This window comes from Labrus bergylta, chromosome 17 (assembly GCF_963930695.1).
Source record: "Labrus bergylta chromosome 17, fLabBer1.1, whole genome shotgun sequence".
In the NCBI taxonomy this organism is placed as follows: domain Eukaryota; kingdom Metazoa; phylum Chordata; class Actinopteri; order Labriformes; family Labridae; genus Labrus; species Labrus bergylta.
In genome coordinates this window covers 12,612,177-12,628,828 of record NC_089211.1, presented here as the reverse complement: position 1 = coordinate 12,628,828, position 16,652 = coordinate 12,612,177, and the positions used below count along the sequence as shown (strand labels likewise).

At 39.7% G+C, this 16,652-nt stretch overlaps 1 protein-coding gene across 4 annotated transcripts in view; it reads left to right on the top strand.

Moving 5' to 3' along the window:
• Positions 1–16,652, top strand: part of sardh (sarcosine dehydrogenase) — a 48,537-nt gene that overhangs the window by 6,797 nt on the left and 25,088 nt on the right. For all 4 annotated transcript variants that reach the window (XR_010668992.1, XM_020638094.3, XM_020638095.3 and 1 more), the window contains exons 8-12: positions 1,773–1,877; positions 6,054–6,183; positions 8,041–8,127; positions 15,045–15,135; positions 15,374–15,515. Coding sequence is in view for 3 of the 4 variants with exons in the window: in XM_020638094.3 (XP_020493750.2) it covers positions 1,773–1,877; positions 6,054–6,183; positions 8,041–8,127; positions 15,045–15,135; positions 15,374–15,515 (555 nt within the window). In the remaining variant the exon portion in view is untranslated. The remainder of the gene's footprint in view (positions 1–1,772; positions 1,878–6,053; positions 6,184–8,040; positions 8,128–15,044; positions 15,136–15,373; positions 15,516–16,652) is intronic.

Genomic DNA, 16,652 nt, shown 5'->3' with positions numbered 1-16,652 from the left:
CAGCTCCCCTTCCCTCTTATGTAGTTTAAGAGCAGCTTAGCCAGCATTACTGCCACATCATGTACTCACAGACATCAGCCCACACACAAAATGACACACTCACTCACACACTCGGATGCCATTAGGAAATCTGTTCCCACCAGGACGAGCAACTTGTCAGCTCACACATCTCGTGCTGACCGTGTGTGTGTGTGTGTGTGTTTTTGTCCCTTGAGGCTGTGTTGGAGTTGCTTTTAAAGTTCCACGCACGCAGATAATGACTGTTGTATATTTTTTTATCTGCGTGACTACATGACGGACAGACTGTATTGAAGTTCAGCGCTCAGTATTCTGTGTTCAGTATTGATCACACGAGTTAAGCTGCCTGACTTTAATCAGCACAGAGGAAAGAGGAGAGGGAGTTTTGATTTGTGAGATGCCGTGCGCCATTCTCCAAATGTCAGCCTGTTCATTGGTATTTTGGTTTTGTACCCAGAGAGCCAATGACTTTCCCATGCAAAGCACTCATGACAGAATGAAAACAAATGACACAATACACTTGCAGTGTAGCTATTCAGGGGACACTCTGCAAGACAGTTTTCTCTGACTTGAGGGGGTGAATGCATCTCTGCTGGGATTTGAATAAAGATTTCATGGTACGTCAGTAGCTGCCATGCTATACATAAAGAAATGCTATGGTGTGTTAGAGCGTTCCCTGCTGCTGTAAAGATTTAATGGGTGTTATGTTCTGTATTGTATACGCTCTTCTGTGCATTTGCTCCTATTTAAAGCAACAATGGGACCATGGGTAGGATTACTTTTGGTTTTCTTTCACTGTTAAAGTTATACTGAATTTGTAGAAAGAAATAATAACAAATAAAAGTGTAAAACAAATTCTATTCACAGCATTTTCATAAAATAAAATATATTTATGTAGAGGCCGAACGATATGGGATTTTTTGGGGGCTGATAACGATAAGAATATTGGGGAGAAATAATGTTCAGATACCGCTATACCAGCCATTATCTTTCTTCGATCAATGTTGGATCTTTAGAGATAGATTGATAAAGATGTTGATCGCTCAAATGCAGATGGAACACTTGTGGGAAAAAAAAAAAAACGTAATGAAGTTGAAAGAAGACAAGATGGTCTCTCAATTGAAAAGTAAATGCACATGTACTGTATGTGCAGCACTGCTCGAAACTCTGGAGGGTGTAAATGCTTGTTGTAATACATAGAGCACCCTCTGCTGGCGACAGACAGAAGGTGAACTGCTAGTGTTATTCAATGATGCTCAAAGAAATGCTATTTGACTGGTAAATAAATCGAGTACGGTAATATCGGCGCATATTGGAAATAAAGTTAGCCAATACCGATTGTCACTGGATAAGCTAATCTCGGCAGTTACTATCGGCTGGTCAATTAATCAGTTGGGCTCTCCTTTTCAGTTCCTTATATTGTAATTAAAGCATACATTGGCTTGCGCAGCTACAAATATGTCGCTGTTAACTTGTCTTTCTTGTGTCGAGACATTCACTGTCTGTTGATAACTTACACAAAGTAATTCATTTTATACAGAGATTTATTCGGGGTTAACTTATTTTGTGCGTCTGATTTGGTTTATATGTCGCTTATATAAACTAAGGTATTGATGAATGAAGACTTTAAGTAATTAGTCATCCTTCTCTTTTTTTTTTTTTACAAAGCTCACTATCAGTTTGTACCTAAAGCACAATGTGTTCAGTTAAATTCACAATGACTGTTTTCCTCCTTTCATTTTCACACTTTGCAGAACATGCCAAACGTCAGGGACCACGATGCATCTGTGTACCTGCGTCTCCAAGGTGACGCTCTGTCCGTGGGAGGCTACGAAGCCAACCCCATCTTCTGGGATGAGGTAAGCTTGGGTATCAGCTGAAGAATGCATCTCACTCTCTGTCTTTAATTGTGAGATTTTCAAACCTTAACCTGTATTTGACCGTCCGTGTTCATGAGTGAAACGTATGACGCAGCGTCTATCCTGTGTGGCATGAAATCAATACTTCAATGAGGAAGCTGAATGAAGTTTAATCCTGTTATATACTTCTTAATCTGTCTGACACTTTGACCTTATTGCTTATTTCTCGGGTTTTATTTCCCTTGTCTTTATAACTTGCTGCTCTATTATCTTGGGGGTCATTTTCCAAACAGGACTCATTATTATTTATCATTGTTTAGAACTAAAGTACTAAAAAAACAAATATCCAATGCTTCAAGGAAGCGCTGTGCCATTGGAAAAAGACAGGTTTTCTTTGCTATAAAAAAAACACATGTTGGAAATGTCAGATATCTAAACAACTGCTTTACTATTTATATAATTCCCTCAGGAATGATAAGCATAACCCTACTCCACATTAGAAAATCCCATTGATTTTAATGACACCATATCTATTCTTTAGCACCGCCTACAAACTTTATATTTGAGTACCGTTTCTAGTGAAATCGCTTTTATTGGAACATTAAAATCAAAGTATTTCTGTGAAAGACTGAAAAGACAAAAGACTGTGAAGAAAATGATTCAAACGACTCTTTATAAAAAAGAAAAAAAGAAAAGAAGTTATCTGTTCTTTTATGAACTGGCTGACTCTTTAAAGGTGGATATAAGGCGCTGGTATTTGGATATCCATTATCATAAAAGCCTGAATTGACAGATGATCTTAATGGATGTGTACTTTATCTCAAGGACGGCGTTTTTGGAGCACTTTGATAAGTGGACTGGACAATTTAGTGGCTCGCATCTCTGCTTCAATTAACTGTCCTTGTGTTGCACAATAATGACTTTTCCATCATGGCGCATTCTTGTTTGATCTATTCATGTAGTCTTTTTGACCTGTGCTAATACAGTGCAACATAATCCTTTACCCATAGCATTCACAAGTATACATAAACATCTGTTCAACATGTTCATGTCTAAAAAGGAGCCACATCTTTAATCCAATGAAACACATTCAGGTGGTAAAACTTGTGCAAGCCCAAAATCTTGAACCCAGAATGTAAAGAAATGTCAATGACTTATTAGATGGGGCATTTGCAGGACACTGGTAATATGTTCACGCCTGTTGGACAGATGTTATTATGACTCTCCGTTTATCCGTTTGGCTGCCTGCCTGTCTACTCACTTAACATCTCTAGGTTTAGTATTGACCCCCAGCGTGGCTTCAACCAACTACTACAACAACTAGCTACTATCTAACTTTACCCAGTACCATTGTGTGCAGAATCTCTATTCTGTTGTCCTGTAATCCGACAGCAAGTAAACCTAGTGTATGGTATGTCCTTAAGTGACCTCATATGGGTCGATCCTCTTACCTTAGGATTTTTTAGTGTGTTCAGACTCCTCTATGCTTTTACATTTTAGTGGCTTTCTTTGTTCAGAAGCAGCTCTTTTTGTTCTCGTCGTGCAGCTGAGTGTTGCTTTGATGTCTTGAGGCGCGCAGTAGAAGAAAGGGGAGATACAGAAAGAAGAATTAGCGGGGAGACGGGAGAGAATAGACGATGCCTACTGAGTGAAGCTGAGCAGGATCGATGGCTCGGGAGGGATTTTGAGAAGTGCGTGTCTCGGACAAAGAACACAGCTCCTCAGATACTCCAGTTGAGTGTCAGTGCTCGGTAATAATGCAGAAGCTCTTTGTTCACATGAAAGCACCAATCCGTCAGCTTGTACATCCCTGTGATGTTTCAGTCTTTATCAAATCCGAAGTGCCACCAATGACGCTAATTGTATAGGAACCCCTTCTACCCTCAGAACTCTGTCTAACCAGAGACTTCTAACTTACAGAATCACTTACATGTTACTTACAAAGATTTAAAGTTTGATGCAGTTATCCAGCCTACCTCTGCAGTGACTGATAAAAATGGTCACCTTCTAAAATGAGTTAGCGACTGCTGTTCTGGGACGTGGGAATTGCACATAACCATTATGAAGCAGGATGCATAGAGGTTTGAGCCGATCAGCGCCAGGTTGTAGGACGTCGCTGCAAAAGAGCGTAAGTGGTTGTGCTGGTCTTATCAATTTGAGCATCCTGAGTCAGTCATATTACTGTAGGTGGGGGGAATGTTAATGGAAGGTGGTCTACACTTCCCTGCACTCGTTACAGTAGCAACATTTTGGCCATGTTCATGAGGAGGGAGCAACAGATATCCAGATGGGAGCAAATTAAGGCTTGGAGAAGGAACTGAGGGAGGGAGCTGTCTTGATTTAAGTGATGTTGAATCCCTGTTGAGAAAGAGTCAATGCAACAGATGCTACAAGGTTGTGTTGTGGCTGCAACAAGTGTCTTACACACAGAGAGTCTGAAGTCACATGTGGTGACTTGTAGTGTCTTTTTGTTCAAGTCAAGAAGGAGCGCATTCATTTGCTGACTAAACTGACAAAATTACATTTGACAACAGTCCACTGCAGTAGATTGGACTCATTTTGGGGAAATAAGAATTTAACAGACAGTATTTCAAAGTGGCTATATTTAATATTTGTATCAAAACAATGAAGCAGTAAGGTTAAAACATTGAGACAGTTTGTAAGGGTTTGCTTACAAATAATGAGAACTTCCTCTCACTTCCCCTGACTGAATAAGAGGCACTTGTGGGCCTAGTGGTTAGGTCCCCACCCCCCCCCGCCCCCACCCCCCTTGTATGAAGGCTGTTCAACTCCACCCTTTGACTTCGTTCCTGCATGACATTCCCCGCTTCATCTCCTCAGCTTTCCTATTCTAACAAGTTAACCCTCATCTTTGATTGTGGTGTTGAATCGATGTTGCTTGTTTCAGCTGCCCAACTTGTTTCAGCTGCCCAACAATGGCAACAAAAAAGAAACGTGATAATGCAAGTGTAACAAGTCAATATATGTTTGCTACTCTTAAGTAATTTAACTTTAGTGACCATTCCATCTAAAGGATCAGTCTGTTATATGCTAACCCAAGTGTCTGCACTAATGATACTCGATCAGATTATTTTACAATGTCATGCAGGATGCGTCAGGGCTGCCCCTTGTCCCAACGCTGCCATCTCTTTTAATTATTTTCAGGGGAGTTATAATGTCTCCATGCAGGTGCCTTTGTTTCCTTCACCATCAACTCTGTTGCCTCAGGAAGAACTCATTAAATAAAACCCCAATCAGATATATCTTTGCATTATGTCTTTTAACAACAAATCCATTATTAAAGCTAAAACTGCTTGGGAGAAAAAAATGAATATTGAACTTTCAGATGACTGGTAGAGTGACGTAATTGATAAAGTAAGTTCCACGACATCATGTGCACATCTGGGTCTCTTACAGTTTAAAGTTCTTCTCAGGATTCATTGTTCTAAAGCCAAACTAGAAGAAATATACCCACGTGTGACCGATGTAGCCACAGCCCTGCCTACCGTAGCCGTGTGTTTTATTTTTGTCATAAGTTGCAAAATTTCTGGGGATTTGTTTTTTGGACTCTATCTAGTGTGTTAGAAATCAATCTACCACCATGTCCCTTGACTGCCGTCTTTGGTGTCCCTGTAGATGTCCCAGACGTATCTCTGTATATCTGAACAGGCTGATGCAATTACGTTCTCTCTCTCCCCCCCTGGCACATTTGAGAATCCTTCTTACATGGAAATGATCCAGTCCCCTATCAGCTTCTCTCTGGTTGGATGACTTAATAGTTTTTCTCAAACTTGAGAAAGTCAAGTGTGCAACCCTTCATTTTGCATTTCAGCAATCTAAATAGTCTCCCAACTGATCAGCCATAAATATCTCACTTTCCTAACTAGTATAATGCTGAAGGAATATATAATATATATATATATATATATATATATATGTATTTTTTGTTCAAAGCTTTATAACAGTAGCCCAAGGTGGTTATTTGCTCCATATTACACAATTTTTTTTGTAATCGTGCCAAAACAAAAAAACTATAATCCCAGACTGGGTGACCATTTTAATATCGACATGCCTCCTGTCCAACCAGTGTAAAAACACAAAGCCCTTAAACCCTTACACACATTTGTTGTTTCAAAGTAACTTTATATAGATGCATTTGTTTTTTTTATATTCCAGGTGTCTGATAAGTTTGCCTTCAGCCTGTTCGATCTGGACTGGGATGTATTCACGCAACATATTGAGGGTGCAATCAACAGAGTTCCTGGTCTTGAGCAGACCGGCATCAAATCCACTGTCTGTGGACCAGGTACTCACACACACACACACACACACACACACACACACACACACAAAACCATTACTTCAATAGAAGCAATCAATATTTTGCAGTCGCTTAAAGGCACAGTATGTAGATTCAGACGCCAGGGGGCTCTCAATCAATCGAACAATGACAAAAGATGACATTGAGGCTGGCAAGGAATCATGGGAGTTCTATCTGCTAGCCCTGGCAGAAAACAGACTCTGTCTGTGTTCATAGGCAAACAGTGAGAGCACGGACACTACCAGTCAGGCCTGGCTCCTCGTCCTCACCGGAGTTCCCACCCACTGATCTGTGATAGGTCTGTAGCTTTAGTGGTCGAAAATATGAGGAACTAGTAGTTTCTAGTAGTTTCACCTCGCTAACAGCCGTCGATGACGCAAAATGATTTTTGCGTCATTGGAGGCTCCTTTTGCAGACAAGAAATGCAAAGATTTCCCATCTCAAGGTAAAATGAGGGTGGGATGCACGACCACTCAAAAATACTACCAGGTTTCTAATGATACAAAGCTTAATGCAAATGATGAAGTATCCCTTTAAGCACCTCTTTTTTTTTTTTTTTTTTTAACTTTCTGAACCGCAGAAGGAAACAAGCAACTTTCTTGACACTTACTAAATTGGATACAGACTCATTTCAAAGTGAGATGTAACCGTCTGTGAAATATCTTTCACAATGTCCTGTAAAACCTTTGCTCATGAATACCTGAACAAGCAGGCGATGAGTCATGTTTGTAGCGGAGAAAGTTGGAGTTGCTCAAGCCTGACTTCTGTCCAGCAAATATTACTTTTCCCGGAGTTGTGAGCTGATCTGTAGCGGCCTTAAAAGTGATACTGGATATTGGATACTTGTAATTGGATTTTTCACCATCATACTGTTAATACATTTGAGACAGAAAAGGGGAACTTTAGTAAAACATGGAAGACAATGAAGATAAATTGAAGATAAAAAGAGCAAAATAAAAGAGATGGAAAACAAAATGTATTTTATACTTAATAACAATGTAATATAAGAACTCAAAGGAAACATATTAGATAGAATAAATGGAATTGAAATCAAAGTCAGGATGTTGTGTTTTGTTGTTGTTGAAGAGCACCTTCTACCTTTTCACCCTTTCTTTAATATTCTTCTTCTGAGTGTTTTGTTTTTGTAGTCAGTGAGCTGAGTCCTCTGCTGTGTCCTTCGGGAGAGAGAGAGAGAGCTGAGAAAATAGAACCGAGATGATCTTGAGTATTTGATTTCCATGAGTACCTATAGTATGTTTTCAAGATGATTTTTTTTAAAGTGGAGCCTGGTAAACAGTGTAATTTAGTTTGCAGTGTGGCTAACATTAGCAGGGCTAGCACCACCAATTTTCGATCCTTTTTGCAGGTTAAGCCCTCATGTCTGTGCTGAATGTGGTTATGCATTGCCCATGTCAATATGATCTCGATTTTGTAGCTCAAAATACTGCCAGAGGTGCTGCTCCTACGAGATGGATAGTTCACTGTGCCGGTTCATAGGGCGGAAGAGAAGGCTCTTTAGTCACTTTTATGTGCTAAGCTAACACCTCCCAGAACAAAATTAAAAGTATGCTCAGAGATTAAAGTAATATTAACCTCTTTAAAAGTCCCAGTTTTAGTATTATTCAGTTATTCAGACAGGTAATCTGTGTTATGTTATTTATTTCATGAGTGATATACAGAAAGACCTTTTTGAGCCAAAATGACAAAGCTGAATTTCCTTGGGTCTGTTACATACAGTGAAAGCACTATTGGAGATAATGAAGCTAAGCATAAGGAGATAAGGTAGCCTTTTATCTGTTGCCACTTTTATCTACCAAGTTTCTCTCCCTTTTGTGTTTTCAGAATCGTTCACAGCAGACCATAAGCCGCTAATGGGAGAAGCGCCAGAGGTCAGAGGTTTCTTCCTTGGCTGTGGCTTCAACAGCGCTGGTAAGTGCCGCAGGGATGGAAAGACGAGGCATGAATTTTAAAGAAACAAAAGAAAAGAGAGAGGAAAAATGACTATTGCAGATTTCTAATACTGAAGGTGGATCTTCATATGCTTTGGGTTAGTCATGATATTAATATCACTTGCAGTTGGATCGTTTCAAATACTAGATCGCATACAGCTTTTCCCAAGAGGGGAACGGTAATAGAGCTTGAAAGGTCAAAGGAATCCTCAGAGGAAGTGTGTGGCAAAATGAACGGGAAGAAAACAAGCAAAGAGAGGTGACCAAAGAGTGTTCTTCTAGATCTTGACCCAGTCATAGCTGATCTTAGTGGATGCTCTTAAGGCACATATTAATAATGGAGGTTTTTTTACTGAGTCCATGGAGGTGACACATGAACATGCCTACACACACACACACACACACACACACACACACACACACACACACACACACACACACACACACACACACACACACATATATATGAACAGAAAACAACCGATGGTACTTTCAAACTGAATCCATTATTATACCTCTAACATTAAATTTGAAGGAATGTGAGTATATCAGCAAATGGAAAAACACTAAGAGAGAGGGGGTGTAAATGGTAAAGCAATCACAACCATTAAGCAAAAGCATTTTTTTTTTTTTTTTACTTAAAGACTACAGGGTCAACCTCTCAAGCTGTTATGAGAGGAGGTTTGGAGCTGCAGAGAGGTGGAGCTCTAATGAGTGAACTTACAGTATTATTGATAGAGCTCAACAGTGACCGCCCACTGTTTCTGCGACTCTGGTTCCAGAAGTAATATTCCCTATTCATATCCTCCTTATATCAAGAGATTGAACCAAGACAACCAGCTACCCCAATACTCGTGTCTAGAGTACGTCTGCATTCGGTGAGAAAACTGCATTGAAAAACGGAGAAAAAGGCCAAAGTACACGACTGTGTACATCATTTGTCTTCCGGAGTTAAAGGAACTACTTATCCCATAATCCATTGCAAAAAAATATTAATTCTTCTTAAATGTAACTTTTGTAGTTGCTATAGTGTTTATACTGTTAATACAAGTGTTATGAAATCTTATAGTTTCTGTTGTTGAATGTATAAATGAATTCAATGTGGAATAACAAGGTTAATTTGTGTTAGCTAACTACATAGTTAGCCTGCTAGCGAAACTATCTGTTTGCATTCTGTGGCGAAGTGTGAAACATTGCCATGGTATCACTATCAGCCAGCTCCACAAATAATCGACATGACACTCTATGATCGTGGATAGTGTAGTTCTTTTCCCCGATATCAAGAATGAATCTTGTTTTATTTTAAACTAGGTTCATATCATTCAAACTTGAGTCTCCTACAGGAGCATAGTCCATCGTTTCTCACTCAGGTAGCTCGTGGTAAATCTACCTTGGATGTTTATGACATAATGGCTAATAACCATATCTACTTTAGAGAAAATGAATTGGATTTTTACTTCCAAATTCACACTGGTGAGCTCCATACTCACACAAACCTTCCTTTTTTCTTTTTTTTGCTGAAGTGTAGTTTTTGTTAACTGGATTAGTTTTCTTTTTTTTTTTTGAATAGGTCATTGTTTGTTGCTGTTTTTGCTCTTTTTTGTTCCCCAACTACTTCTCCAAGACAAACTCATTCTGTCATCACTGTCGTAGGTCAGTTCAGATCTTGTCATCCACATACTGGGTCTTACACATTTTAATTACAGCTGTGCTACTGTACTTTTCATTTGTATTATGAAAGTAAAAGGTAATTTAGGTCTAAGAATAGAAAATGATTTGTCAACAATTTTGTAGATTTATTCACAGTTGGAGTCAATTGTTTTAGGCAACAAGCAAATGTACAACATTTCCTGTGTTTCAAACGTCAGTGTTTGCTAGCTCCCTTTAGTATGGATTATTTAAAATTTAATATTTTTGTCTGGGGCTGTTGGCCATAACAAAACAAATAACTGAATCATGAAGTCATCACCTTGTACCTTTAAAATGGAATACTTCGAAGACACTTTTCCTTTTTCTTCTACTCTAAGCAGACGAACATGTGATGTTCCTATCTAAAATGAGGTGCATAAAATACTGCACTCCTCATGTGCTCTAGTCTGTGTTTTTAAGGTGTCATGCTGGGACAGGCTCAAGGGACCAGCTGTCACAAATGCATCACACCTGCAGTGGCTGGATAATGAAGGATTTTGCACTGCCATGCACAGCAAGGATGCTTCAAATGCCTTCTGTTAGCCTGAACACACACAGATTAATTCAACATGCAAACAAACTAATCAAAGCAGCACATTGCCTCCTTTTTTTCCTTCTGTCTTTGCATCATCAGACCCCTGTCCTCTTTTCTCTCCAGTTAGAGAAACATTTTCTGTCCATTATACTCCATCACAAAGAAACACATTCAGGAGTTCACACAGCTTCTTTTGCTTAAGGCAGGGCAAGACAGCGTGGGTAATTCAGATACCATGGGGTCAAAACCGACAACATCACATAAGAGATCGACCATTGAGTGTTCAGTGGCTCTTTAAGCCTCCAGTTTGTGTTTATTTTCTTAGTTTTAAGATGTTTAACTTGATGGAGTTCCTTTTGATCAAATGTTGTACTTGTTGCTTCGCAGCTCAAGGTTTCTTATTCTTATTCTTAGTGTATTTTGAGTACATCTGTTTTGTCTTATTATGTTTGTTTTTTTTTATTGCTTTTGTCCGCTGCACCTCTTACCCAGATGCATCAGCATCTTGTTCATATTCACTATGATGAGCACCTTCCCAGGTATTATGGCTAGGTGAGGCTTCTGTATCACTTTAAGTGCACAGAAAATCGCCTGTACTTTAGGCAAAACACAGTGAAGGAAGTGAGGACACCACTTTATTCATTTGCAAGGAGCTTCTTGCTTGGACAGTCAGACCTTCCCTCCAGCAGTTTGACAGATGATTGGAAGGTTTGAAGTTTGAGGTCTGAGGAGACAAAAACGGAGGAAAGGGCCAGAAACAATATTGGTACTATTTACTGTCATTGATACAACTTTCATACCTGTGTTCAACTGTGTCCTATATCAGCCAGACCTTTCTCCAGCACTAATACAGAATAGTGTAGAGATAGGCTGCGCTACTGTCAGATTAAAAAGTCAATTTTTAGAACCCATAGAGTATCGTCTGACGATGAAAATGTCTCTGGAGGCCTTGAAAATTAACCCGTTTCTACCAGTGTATCCAGCAGGAAGCCATGAAGAACCGATCAGCCAGATCATTTTCCTCACATTGCACTTGTTTACAGTCTAACTAGGAACTTGAGAAGTTTTTTTTCTGTAATAACAGATTAGGTAATCTGCAAATTCATCTGATTCATGGCCTATATGCTATCAGGCTAATGTAGCTTTCATACCAGCCTTGCATGCGAGCACGGTATCTTTTGGAACACAATTGTTAAATTGATCAAAAGTTGGTGTGATTTCTTCAAACGTTGGTGACTCAAGAAAATGATCTGTTACCTCCCTCCAATTAATCTTCATGCAAAGAAATCAGACATTAGATTGTTAAGCACATTTTCTAAAGACTAGACCTCTTCCGCTAATTGTAGCCTATAATCAAAATGTAATCACTGTGCTGATTTACTAAATATCACCTGAAAGACGGCATGCTTACTGGCTGACTTGGGTTGAGGAAGATAAACACAACTATGTATGCTTTCGCTCCCTTTTTGAGAGATTTTTGACTAGCTGGCAGCAGCATTCAAAAGCGACAAAAGAGATCAAATATCTTAAAATGAATCCTCCGAGCTATGAGAGGAGGGATTATAGGGAATGCTAAAGACAGTAATGACTAAGAAAGGTTTAAATGTTTGCACCGCAGTAAACCACAATAATAGTGTGAGATACTGATGGGGGGGGAAGGGAGAGGAGAGAGGAGGTACAGAGAAGGAGATAAGACAAGAGGAGGCACACGCAGGAGAGTTCACACGCAGATACATGCTCACACATCAGCGTGGTTATCGGGGGTGACATTTATCAGCACCACCTCACCTTCCTGGTTGCCTTCACATCACATTGTCTTGAAAGAACTCCATCACCTCCCCCACCCCCCCGAAACACCCTCCTCTCTCAACCTCTTTATCCCTTCTCCAATCCATCCATCCATCCATCCCAGCATTCAAATATCCACCCAGGCCTGGCCGGGAGTGACAGCACCCCAGTACGAGGCAATGAGAGGGAGAGGGAGAGGGCTCGCTGAGAGAGATAATGACGGAGGGATGAAGGAGGGATGCAAGGACACACTGGCTGTGCTGCTGAATAGTGATGTTTTGAGTGTGTTTCCATGCACATAACACACACATTCACTCACACACACGCACACACACACACACGCACACACGCACATGCAAATTAGCAGCAACAAAACAGCATAAGGGGGTTGCTTTAAGGGAGCAGCTCATTAACCCAGCAGTTTTGGGTGTGGACAGATGAAATATGGACTTGGCAGTCTCTCATCTGCTGGTTGAGTTGGAAACAGACATCATTTTGCACTCAGGGGCTGCTGTGAGCGAGAGGGTCAAATGATGGAACAAAGGTCAGAGCAATCCTCTGTAGGTTATACTAAGGACAGAGGCTTACACTGAAGTAAAAGAAAACTGCTCTTCTGTTCTGTTCTCTGCATTCATGACAATACTCCTAGTCCTCCAGACATTGAGAGAGAGACAGACACACGTAGTGAGAGAGTGATGTGTTTTCCAGATTTGACTCTTTCATTTTACCAACCTGTGCCTGGATAATGCACCTGGTAGTTTGTGAAAAAAACTGTATTTATTTTGCATATGTGTCAAATTATAAATTAATTTGTGAGTTTTGTTTGATTGGTCACTACATCCTTTTGTTTACAAAAAAAACAAACCAGAAAGAATGACACATTTCCAACACTGGTGGTTTGACTGCGTATAAGACAAAAATGTCAATTTTTTGAGAACTTGCATTTTGGCATCCTTAGTCTTCATGCGACATTTCAACGACTGAATGATTCTGAAAATAATAAAATATTGAAGACCTTAAGCAAAGATTTAACTTAAGATAATTTGGAAAGACATATTCAAAAGATTTGCATTTATTTTTTATTAAAATCCTGACTATTCTAGAAGAAAAGATTGAACTATATCAAATTTGACATTTTGCATTTTTTTTTTTAAATCTAATTTTGAGGCTCAGTTATCAAAATAGATGTAGTTAATGATTGTTTTGGCAGTTTGACATGTGTTTTGTGTACCGTATTTTCCGCACTATAAGGCGCACCGGATTATAAGGCGCACCTTCAATGAATGGCCTATTTTAGAACTGTTTTCATATATAGGGCGCACCGGATTATAAGGCGCATAGAATAGAACGTGTTTACAACTGAACAAGGCTGGGAGATATTGTGAATATATAAATATAAATACGTATAAAACGTAACGTATAAAACTACAAAAACAAAAGTACATAAGACGATTTCCCCAAATAATAAATTATTTCTTTGACGTTTCTCTTAACTCTCAAAACGTAGTTTTATACGTAGTGCATTCACAATAACTCAACGTTGTTCAAACGTTAATGTGCATATTCACAATATCTCCCAGCCTTGTTCAGTTGTAAACACGTAAAAGAAACACAGTCTGATACCGCTAATTCAAACGTTAGTGCAGGGGTGCCCAAACAGTCGATCGCGATCGACAGGTAGATCGCTGACTGATTCTCAGTCGATCGCGAGATGTTTTGTCAATATAAAATACAATTGTAAAATAGAAAAGTGATTTCAATTTCATCTCATTGCCCTGTTTCCCACACACGATACCTGTGTTGGGAGCCCAAGTATACTTCCGACCTGTGTGTATTTAATTTTTCATTTATTCATGAAATTGCTGCGTGCATGAGAGAGCGAGCGAGAGAGAGAGAGAGGGAGAGAGAGAGAGAGCGTGCGCGCAAGAGAGAGTGCAGGCATGCGCAAGGACGTGCAGGTAAAACCGGGGGGGGTAAATGTTTTACCAAAAAGTCATATATAGAAACTATGCTACGAGTATTAAGCGCATTTGATGAAGCTGCAGCTACTTTTCTCTGCTCCTCTCTGCTGTCATGACTGTGAGCATCGCGGGGGACGAGACACAACAACAAACAGCGCAAACGCACACGCACGCGCACACACACACACACACGCACTGGAGCGCCAGCCACCACGCGAACCTTTTTACTTTTTACTTTTAGTGCTACAGCACACAGTTGATCCGTGATCCGTACGGACCGAGGTGGGAACACACGTGACCCGGTCAAACGGTCGGTTGGACTTTACTCCGTTCACTCTCACCGTGTCTGCAGCTAATTTAACAAAAGCAAAATCATCTCACAGCAGCCTGCTGTAGTCTGTAGTCTGCATTATTTTTTACAGAACTCTCATTTATTATTTTCTGTTTGTTGTGTGAGTATTAAATGCGTTTGTAGGCTGTTAGTAAAGGCTATGGCTCACTATGTGGACTGGTAGATCTCGGCAGACTGGTAACTTTAAAAGTAGATCTTGGTTCAAAAAAGGTTGGGCACCCCTGCGTTAGTGCATTACTCAACATTGTTCAGTTACGTATAACACGTAAAGCTCACTTTTTCAGTTCATTCCCCGTCCACGAATCCCTCGAATTCTTCTTCTTCAGTGTCCGAATTGAACAGTTGGGCGAGTACGGCATCCAACATGCCCGGCTCCCTCTCGTCATTATCCGAGTCAGTGTCGCTGAGCGCCGTGTACAACCAGTATGGATCAACCAATTAACCAATTGATCCATATATAAGGCGCACTGTCGTTTTTTGAGAAAATTAAAGGCTTTTAAGTGCGCCTTATAGTGCGGAAAATACGGTAAGTCTCTTGACTGTGAGATGATTAAGGTCTCTCTCTGACTCAGGTATGATGCTGGGAGGTGGTTGTGGCAGAGAGCTGGCTCACTGGATCATACATGGCCGCCCTGAGAAGGACATGTACGGCTATGACATCAGGTTTGTCGATGCACTTTGACACTGTATAAAAACAACAAAGGTAGAACTTAAAGCTATTCTAGTCATGACGGGATCACGGATGCAATGCTGCGCTTTAAAGCTGGCTAGACTTTTAGCTCCTGAATGTCTTTTCTATTAAAGGAACAGGAAACTAGAATAATGCAGCTTTAACAATGTCTGAATGATTGTGACTTTTAATGGGTGTCAATCTTTTGAATACTTCTTCTTCTTCTCTCAGGCGTTTCCACAACTCGCTTACAGACAACCAGCGCTGGATCAGAGAGAGAAGCCACGAATCCTACGCCAAAAACTACTCCGTGGTGTTCCCCTTTGATGAGCCGCTGGCCAGCCGAAACATGAGGAAGGACCCCTTCCATCAGGTACAATGGACAGTGCAGAAAGCAAAATGTTTTCTTTTTTTTTCTTTAGGAGTTCAAGGAAATGACCCTAATGTGCGTTTTCTAGTCAGACTCCTCTCTGCTGTGATGAGTCATTCAAGTCAAGGCACAGAGAGTTCAAAGAAATGTCCTTTTTTTTTCTTTTTTTTTTTAAAAAAACCCTTTTTTTTACATGCCGTCCATGTAACATTTTTTTACTAAAGGGAATGGAGCAAATCCCATTATTAACTTTTAAATCCAATACAAGGAATAGATCGACTGATTTCTTTGAGTAAAAAAACAAAACAATATATACACAATACCTGTCGTAAAACTATGTAGAAACCTCATCAAAATGATTTATTTTTAAACTGAATGAATTTAATACAATGCTTTAGATGTCCAATCAGCTTTCAGTATCAGAAACTTTTCAGTGTTGTGCGGATACTATGTGTCTTGAAATGTTAAATGCCCTCATAACTCGTAACCCACAAGACAACACAAGGGAAAATATTATCAATCTGTAAGATTATTGAAAACACAGTGCACATAGTGATGCACAAAATAACAAGGATGTGGTCGCTTTGATATTTGTTTTGGTACTTGTAAGCTCAGTATACAGCGTTTTAGATCTTTGTTGAAAAGTTCAGCGTGATAAATGAGATAAAAGCAGAATTACTCTTCATTCTGGCACCTCACCCTGAGATGTAACAAGACTATATTAACATATATTTAGACTTTATCAGAAAAACATTAAGTCTAACCTTGGTTTTATTCATGTGCTTTTAGTTTGATGACTGTGAAGGTTTTTTGTCTTTTGTCTGTCATAATGTGTAGTAGGCCGTGATTTGTGACTCTCAGGATTATCACAGACAAACAACTTTTTTTCCTTGTGTTCAGCGAGGGTGAGACTTACTGTAATGAATCCATAATGAAAAAGTTTTACTAACATTGAACAAACCCGCTCACCTCTGTAAGCCACAGGAACATCTCTGCTGTCATCAGACCAGACATATTTGATTTGAGTCTTATATACTGTATTTTTAGTTACATGACTCACTGCTTTTCATCTTTACTTTACCGTTCATATTACTCCCTGAATCTTTCTTTACATGAATCCACGCACAGCCTTCACTTCTC